General features: G+C 38.2%; 1 protein-coding gene across 2 annotated transcripts; it reads right to left on the reverse strand.

Annotated features, from left to right (window-relative positions):
• Window positions 1-894: 894 nt before the first annotated feature.
• Window positions 895-8,520, reverse strand: LOC306763229 (eukaryotic peptide chain release factor subunit 1). 2 transcript variants are annotated; one of them, XM_079250002.1, is made up of 11 exons: window positions 8,385-8,485; window positions 7,884-7,994; window positions 6,354-6,529; window positions 5,983-6,122; window positions 5,689-5,827; window positions 5,336-5,526; window positions 4,509-4,638; window positions 4,229-4,402; window positions 4,066-4,130; window positions 3,846-3,993; window positions 895-2,037 (listed from the first exon to the last, which is right to left on the reverse strand). In XM_079250002.1, the coding sequence occupies exons 2-11, from the start codon at window positions 7,967-7,969 to the stop codon at window positions 1,955-1,957; spliced, it is 1,332 nt and encodes a 443-aa protein (XP_079106128.1). In that variant the 5' UTR covers window positions 7,970-7,994; window positions 8,385-8,485; the 3' UTR covers window positions 895-1,954. The 2 variants fall into 2 exon arrangements, with proteins under 2 accessions (XP_079106128.1, XP_079106127.1); XM_079250001.1 differs by having other exon boundaries at window positions 897-2,037; window positions 8,381-8,520.
• Between the last annotated feature and the right edge of the window lie 352 nt (window positions 8,521-8,872).

The raw sequence follows: 8,872 nt of genomic DNA on the forward strand, positions 1-8,872 counted from the left end.
GATTGGGCAGATTTTGTCTGGGAAGGTGTGGCTTTCCAGTTTTACTTTTTATTGATTGGCTCACCGTGCTACTAAGGCTTTCCCCGGTGACTCCCCCAAAACAAAAAGGCAAATGGACGAGGATGCTGTTGCTATCCTGAAGAGGAATACACGGAGGCAAAATCAATCATCCGCATAGCGTTGCTATGAAATGCTGCAGGATGGAAGTCACTAAAACATGCTGTAAAGGGGTTAACATTATTGTTTAAGGATAACTGTAAAAAATAAACTGAAGATAATGTGACAACGTATCAAGGCTCTGTGTTGTTATTGTCAGGGAAGTTAAATTAGTCTTATAACATATTTTTCTCATTTTTTTTCTATTTAACCATTTCACTTCATAACCAATTAGTGTTTTCAATGTCAGCACAGAAATTATTCATAAGTGACATCATGGTTTCTGAAATTTCCTTATACACAAGTACGGCCAGTGATATAACTTTTCCAAGTAAGACATAAGATTGCATTGACATGGACTCTCCATTTTCTGGCAATACTCCCTTTGGTAATGCTCTTTTCTAAACTCTACATGTACTACAAAATGTATACTTGACAATCATCAGCACATTTATAAAAATACTCTATAAAATACAATTTAAAAAAATACTCACTTTACATTATGTTTGTAAGATATGAGTAGGACATTCTTAAACAGTCCTCAAAGAATTGCAATAATTGTCATTTTTCTTGGTGTTAAGTATCTGAATAAGTATTTTCATATACCAAAGGTGCCATTATGTAAAAAGAATAGGCACCCGCATGGTCAAACACAACAAAGCAGTGCAAACAACTACAACAGCGTCCATATTAACGTTTGAGTTGAAATATAAACAATTTAATATGAACATGATATAAAAAGGCTAATCATTCAGATTATCTCGACTTCCTCACAAGGAATTTGAGGGAGGGGAAGCAAAAACACCCCATTGCTATTTATGGAAAGTGCACATGCCATATTTCTTTTACTATACAACCAGTAATCAGGATATATGGGGAGTAAATTGCACCCAAAAATCATTCATATTGAAGTCAGGATGAAACATTGTTTATCAAAGATATTTCTTATAATAGCACCTTTCAATTTAGAATTATTGAAGTATCACTATGGTGTGGCTGATCAAACTCCAAATTCCTAAACTGAATTAGTATTTTCCCCATTTGGGACTACTTTAATCAACTCAGATTTTAGGATGCCAGTGAAAAGGTACCCTATCTCATTAACAGGTCAGTAACAGCACGGGATTGAGACCACAGTAGATGAGGAGGTAGCAATGGTTTTCAGCAGTTCAAATTTAATACTTTGTCCCCCTTTCTCTACAGAAACCCAGGTAAAAAAAATCCCCCACTCTCATAAAATACAACAGCAGCAGTTACCAGTAAAAAAATGAAATGCAAAAAAAAAAAAAAACTGAGAAAGCATAAAGGGGAGAAAGAGAGAGAGGGTAGGGATATGATGATGTGAGAAAGGAAAATAAAATTTTCTTTATGTATGGAGCAAGTCCAAAGTTCATCTTCAGACCAGGTTAGGGGCAGCGAGAAATCTGGGAACTTGCTGTTGTGTTCATTCAAAATGGAGGGGAGGAGGAAAAAAAGATGAACCAAAATGAGTCGAGTCCAATCCGACTAGGGGAAGGAACCAGCACTCTAAGGCAGGGATTTATTCAGGAAGGGCTTTCTCCCTCTCTGGATGAAAGAAAATCTCACTCCTCTTCAGCCTGTGTGATGCATTTTGTCGTGTGTACAGATGTATTTGCAAGTTTGTGTATGCAACAGATAAATTGGAAGGTGTGTCTGTCATATATATGATCAACACAGTTGCCCCTCTCGCTGCAAGAGAGGTGGCATTTTTTTCTTTCCTCATTTCTTCATTCATTTCTTTCTTTTCTTTTTTCTCCCAATATCAGTCCAAGACTACCTAGTAGTCATCCAAATCGAAGAACTCGTCGTCCTCTCCTTGGTACTCCATGCCCTGGAAGTCCACCCTGTACCGCAAGATACCTGTTGGACACAACATTATTAGAGCAATGCGACTTCTATGATACCTCAGCCATTTTTACACAAGCTTCAAGATAATCTGTTAAGAATTAAATCTGGACTTTAAAATATATTTTTTCATATGTTCAACAGCTAATTCTGATTTTCCAATAGTTAAGACATTATTCTAATACAGCGTTTGCAGTCTTAATCCTGAAATAATACAGAGCATCATTTCTGTCCCACTGCCCTGCATGTTTGAGAGGTAACCCTACTTTAGCACACCTGAATTAAATACATGTTTCCTTATCAGGTACACCAAGATGTGAAGATTGGGATCAAGTCACAAACTTTATCAATACTTTATTTTAATATAATTTAACTGGTATTCAAAGTTGACAGAGAATCAACTGGAAAGCTATCAACACACTCTTGAGCATACATGATAGGTAAGCAAGATCTCTGACCAGCACCATCTCCATCAAGAGTTTGTATATTAGTACTTTGGCTTCCATAAAGCTGAATTACAATATTTAGTTAATAATTAAAACTACATTAAATGTTTCCAGCTAGGGATGAGTGGAACACAACCCAGATTCAGTCACTGCTAGCCAATCTGAGAATCAATTTATATCAAAAGTTAATTTGAACTCAAAGGACAAACAAAGATTTGTGTGCATCCAGTCTTAGTAAACAGTCATGGGCTGTACCACTCAAAACTCTTTTACACTACATGTCAAATTCACACAGCACATCTATTATTGCATTCCAAGTACCTTGCCCCTATCACTCGCATTCACACACCAATAGAAACATCGGGAGGAACCATGAAGTGTCTTGCAAAGAACATTTTGGAATGGAGTGAGGGAAAGCCTGGAATCCACAGATTACCCGGGTTGGGAGATGACTGCTCTTCCTCCTGAGCTTCAGTAACTTGAATATAGCACCTGGGTTTTGCACTATGCACCCCATCTTGGAAGATATTTTACTGAAAGCAGCGGTACAGCTAGATACAATTCTTCGAGCTACACTGCAGTCATATCTTTGAAGAAAGACAGCCCTAGTATATGATCCCTGCTACATAACCAAAGCATCTGATGTCATCATGACTGCACACTTTATCAGGCAGGTGCTCATGTTCCAGTCCAGCAATGGATGAGCAATTATATTACCCTCTCAACAGAGCATGAGGATATTGGAAGGAATTCTGTTGTTTTTGTCTGTATTCATTCACTGAAATATACCACATTCTTCTTCTCCTATTATTTCTTTTTCAAAGATGGTTGAAATATTTTGGAAAATGAAATCATGAACTTATCCACCCATATTCCAGTCTTATTGGATCACTTACTGGGTATTCTCAAGAGGCCAGGATTGAACATGGGAACTTACACTTCTGGAACACATCTGAATATTTCAAGTCTTCAATGTGCAAGGCAGAACAGCTTTAAAGGCTTATCATTTGAAAGAGGGGATTCTCTCGCTTTTTTTTTTTTTTTTTTAAATACTGTGAAATTGATAAAATTTACACATTTAAAAATTAAGTGTCTAGTTGTCCATAGGATCTTAAAATGCTTCTGTTTCCTGTTATGTTGAGTTTAAAATATAAATAAAAGCAAGAGTAACTGGGTCTGACTTTCCACGTTCACAACATTGCACTAAATACTTGTGGAAACACTGAAGCTTGAACATGCATGCTCATATTTATAAATAAATATCTCATTACAAAACTTTAATGTGTGGACCAAAACATTCATCACACCTCCTAACTTCATTTTGAATAATAGTCATTTCCAGTGTCATGATCTTGTTGTAAACAACAATGTGCTCACCCCCAATGCCCCCGAAGCCCTTGACAAACTGGGACCCTTCCTGGCTCTTGTCTGTTACTATTTCCAGCGTGGCTCCAAATTTCTTGTAGTTGTTTGCAAACCACTCCAGCAGTGGCATGCTTTCGATCAGCTCGTGCTCCTGACCCGTCTAGAAACACAATCAGAGTCAGGAAAGCATGGTCACAACTCACAGGTCTATGCTTTTCTTTACAGTACTCACCTCCTTGTCTGTGAAGTGAGACTTGTCTTTCTCCTGCTCTGGCGTCAAATACAGAGTCTTTTCATCTTAAAATTCAAGAAGACAGACAAAAATTCTAGGATTGAAAATTACTATGTACAACCAGATATTTTACGTGTAGTCCAGAAATATGCGACTTATGTACCATTCTCTGCCCCATTGCTTTCTGCTCCATGCACACGAAGAACATAACGCATGGTGTCTAAGTTTTCATAGACTATGAGGATCTCCACTGCTCCCATTTCCAAGGCTTTGAGCGTGTCTTCCACTCCAAAACAGTACTTTCCTGTATCCTGGCTGATTTCATCAAAGTATCGCCCTATAGAGGAGATATTAGGGGATGAAGGAAGAAAAAACATAAGACCCACAACAAATAACTTTTTACGTTATTATAAACTTAAAATGGAATCAATAAGAGACTTCACCTATGAGTTTCTTCTCTTGGATGAATTTGACATTTGAGAGAACCTCTGCTGAAAGCTCGATTGCTTGATTGAAACCATTTTCACCTCCGTAAGAGATATCAACCAGCTTCAGAACCTTGGCCTGTAACCTCTGTGGAAATCAAATATATAAACAACTTGATTACACCCAGCATGAGGAGATATCTAGAGTCCTACAATACAAAACTATTCTCTTTAGACTGCCAACACTTCTGCGATCATTGTCAACATGCCATTTTAAAAACATACAGGATGATTTTTTAATACATGCAAGTGTATGTACATAATGTGACTCAACCCACAAATAACAAATGTACTACAATGACTATGTAATGCCCATTATAGTGTGCATGTGCATAGTACAAGGTTAGGTAAACTGTCACAACAAAGAAAAATATTTAACTATTTTTTCTTTTTGGAAAAACAGAAAAGTAAAACTTTATCTACAAGTCACTTATTTCTTTGACCTTTATTACATTTATTGCAATGTTCTAAAAGTCCTAAATATTACAAAAAGAAACTAGTCTGCGCTTACTTTGGTTGTATATCACAGTATTAAAGTTACGAAGTATCTCAATTAATAGATCAAATAATAATTTTCTACATTTGTAAAAAGTTGTATTATAATTATAGCCAAAATGCTGAGCTTGTCTTTTTCCTGGTATATTATTCCCTAATGCAACACGTGTTGCAAGGATAAAAGAAAAAAGAAATGATATTCAGTAATAATTGACAAGTATTACACATTCATTAATTAATGGAAAATTTTATTTTGCTTAGTAATAAATAATAAACAGATGCAAACTTACTGGATCAAACATGTCTGACTGGCTGAGTTCAGTCTTGAAGTCAGCAGAGCCAGCCAAGACCATTCCTGCCACATTAACTTTGTCATTGGACACAAAGAGCTGTACAGCGGTCTCGGCTACTTTTCTCACATAATTATGTCTTTTCTCCATTCTTAGACGAGCAAAACGCAGAGCAGACTGTCCTCCTCTGCCTAAAAGAGAAAATAGATAACAGACAAGGTCTTTAACGTTTTATGTGATGGAAAATCTGATAGATTACTACAACTAACACAATTTAATATTTAACTAATTCTCCCTTGCAGATTGATTAAAAAAAAAAAAAAAAAAAAAAAGTGATCATTGTGGGTCAGTACCGTGCTTCTTGGGTAGGTCCACAGTGAACTTATGCAGCACCTCCCTGGTGTTGCCCTGCAGTGTTCCAAACAGTGCCCCACTACCGTCGATCACAATAAAGCCAAACTTACTGTCATCAGAAAGCAAGGCCGTCAGTGCCTGCATTAGTTAGTAATAGGGAAAGAACGGAAAATGAGGATGTGAAAGACAGCAAGTAGAATAAAGACACCAGAAGTTTACACCATAAGTTTACAACCCAAGAGTCTTCTCTAAAAGAAAAATGTTTGTGCATGAAAGCAAACAAAATCTCTCACCTCAGTGTGGAACTTGTTGTCACAAAGGTACAAAGAGGTGTTGATTGGCTTAAAAGGCTCAAAGTCGATGTTGACTTTCTTCTCCTTGCCTTCCTCTGTCACAATGGTGCCACAGTACACAACTAAACCATTGGGTGGCACTAATTAAAGAGAAAAGTATGAGCTAGATTAGACTAAACATTAGGTTTTAATACTAATACATACACAATGCAGGAGTTTTCAGAAAAAGCTAAGACTGTTCGCAGCATTCAGTTCTTTGAGATATTACTGTAGCAAAATGTCTAAAGTAACATTACCTTAAAAAATTCAACACAAATATGTGGATTAAAGAAAAACAAATACAAAAAAGCAAGTTTTTAAATTGCAATCACCCTTGTTGTAGAGTTTTAGTCTTTGCTGTACAGAGGTGATGGCCCCAAGAACAGAGAGCCTGTTAACTCGACTCTTGATGTTGGAAGCAGTGCCAAACTCATCAGCCAACATTTTGGCCACTCTTGATATCTGGTCCTTTGGAGGGATGATCAGTGAGATCATACTGGTGCCATTACTGTGTAAAGAGCAAGTGGATTTAAAGTTAGTCCCTTCAAGAAAACCTCCGTGCAGCCAAGACATCATGAGATGCAACATATAACATAGAAGAAAAAAAAAGAAAAATTGTTCATTTATGACTACTACAAACTATGAAACTAAATACAGTTTCATTGTTAATATAATGGTGCTCATATCAATGTTTTGACACTAGCATGATGTATTTACAACAGAAATTTTAATAGGCTTCCAATACTGAAACTTTTACCTGACTATTGAGATATCTCCATAACAGACCCATCTCTAAATCTTTTATTTCATAAACACAAAACCAGCAGTGACAAAGTATCACTTTACTAGGTTTAAATGTTGAGAGACAACCAGTTACAAACTACATAATCTGTCCTTGAAAACAAGGACTGAGTTTCAATACCAAACTTGTTTCTTTGTTCACGACCTACTGAAAAGGACACGAGCACACAAGTAGAGCCTGGCACTGCACACAAAAACACACAAGCAGGTAGCACAAGCTCGATGAATGTAGGGCAAATAGTCAAATGTGTGTGACATGGCAGGCATAGGAGCATAGGACAAATTCTGCGCAACACTAGACGACAAGCTATCGCAGAGCAAGCACCGGTGTACCAACACACACATTTCAAATTTACAATTTCATATGTCAGTGGATCGAAAATGACCCAGTCAAGCTGATCTGGAATAGTTTTCAGCTATTGTATTTGATCGGGTCAACCTTAAACGTAAAACTGAGGTGATCGGTTGCCATGAGGTGACCAACAGAGTAGACCCTTTGGGGAATTCAGTTTTTCCATACAATCTACTCGTACAACGTCATGAAAACCTCATTTAAAGTTATGAAATGGGTCTTAAGAATCACATTACACTTCACTACGCAAACCAACCGGCATTTCTTTCCCATCATCGTGCGTTTTTGTTAAAGACACCCATGGCGGCCTCAGAGATGACGTCTATTAGCGGGAGGCATTAGCACCATACCTAGCATCACCTCTTTTAACTTTGTATCGTAATTTGAACCTAGACTAAATATTCTGCAATGTCATTCGTAGCACATAAACGGAAACAAAGCATGACACCCTCCCATCTTAAACCAGCCTTTTTGGTCTTATATTGGATTAAACGCGGCGCCAGTTAGCACTTAGCAATTAGCTAAAAAAAAAAAAAAAAAAATAGCGGTTAAAGCTACGATTAGCTAAGATCGCTATGCTAACCACTCCCAAACTCGGCCCCACTAGTACGCTCTCCAGCTGTTGCGGCTGTCCACATTTACACCTTGTATTCACAGGCGCATGTAACACAACTACTAAAACTACAAGCAGCCTAAATTAACCACTTACCCACGGGCAGCTTCCAAACTTTTGATCAGCTTCTTGATTTTCCAGATCTCCACGTTCCTGTCTGCCGCGCTGGGGTCGTCCGCCATCTTTCTGCTGTAATCGCTTCAGCACCTAAAAGACGTGAAATAAAGAGAGCAAAGCATACTGTGAGCTATACTGGAAATATACAGACTACTACACACAGTCTTGTTGAGATGACATTTCTGGTCTAAACAGCTGGGCTAAGTATCTCTCCAAACAGCTGGCGGGGTGTCCGTTACGGCACCTGACCAGTACTAGCTACGGATCTGACCGTAACGGAGGATCTCTAGTCGGGCTGCCTGTGTCAGTACAGAACGCGGAGAATTACAGGCCTTTAGTCTACCAGGCCCTAGCGTCCACCCTGTTCTTATCTAATACGACCTACTTTCTTAGTGTTCCACTGGAAACCATATGGAAACCAAATGGCAGCTTTTTAGACGTTTGATACAGCGATACAAACGGGGCTTTTGCATTACCTGCCTCGGACAACGCCGCTCCTCTCCGCTCTCTATCTGCTTCGTTATGTCTAGTCGGTGGTCCGAGGAATGACGTTGCTCTACCGACCGGTTCCTCTCTCCTTCGCACGCTGCGCGTGGTGCTATCGACAGGAGATCACATGTGGGAGGTGGTCAGTTTTTCGGCGTTCACTTCCTGGAAACCGCATAGAAACCAATGGCATCTCTTAGCAGCTATGCCACTCAAAAGAAATCTAAAAATCGATTGGACAAAATCCAAAAACGTCACTATATTTGGGTTGTCGTCTAGTGCTTCATGGAACTTGAAGTTTATACAGTGAAAACCATGCGCTTGAGCAAATTTGTTCGCCGAGAAAGATGGGAAAGTTTTTACTGAAGGAAAAGTACTTTACTCAGTGTGGTCTCTTTTTTTAACGCGTACCCTTAGAATAGCAATTTAATTTATATTATTTAAAAGAGAAAATTAATTTTTACAGGCTAAATTACACATGA

This window comes from Telmatherina bonti (assembly GCF_933228915.1).
Source record: "Telmatherina bonti genome assembly, chromosome: 12".
NCBI lineage: Eukaryota > Metazoa > Chordata > Actinopteri > Atheriniformes > Telmatherinidae > Telmatherina > Telmatherina bonti.

Excerpts from the sequence above, each read along its gene's own strand:
- LOC306763229 (XM_079250002.1), bottom strand. The coding sequence starts at position 7,969 with ATGGCGGACGACCCCAGCGCGGCAGACAGGAACGTGGAGATCTGGAAA. Across the intron at positions 6,530-7,883 it reads AGTTTGGAAGCTGCCCGTGG|TAATGGCACCAGTATGATCT; the intron begins GTAAGTGGTTAA and ends CTCTTTACACAG. Across the intron at positions 6,123-6,353 it reads ACTAAAACTCTACAACAAGG|TGCCACCCAATGGTTTAGTT; the intron begins GTGATTGCAATT and ends CTCTTTAATTAG.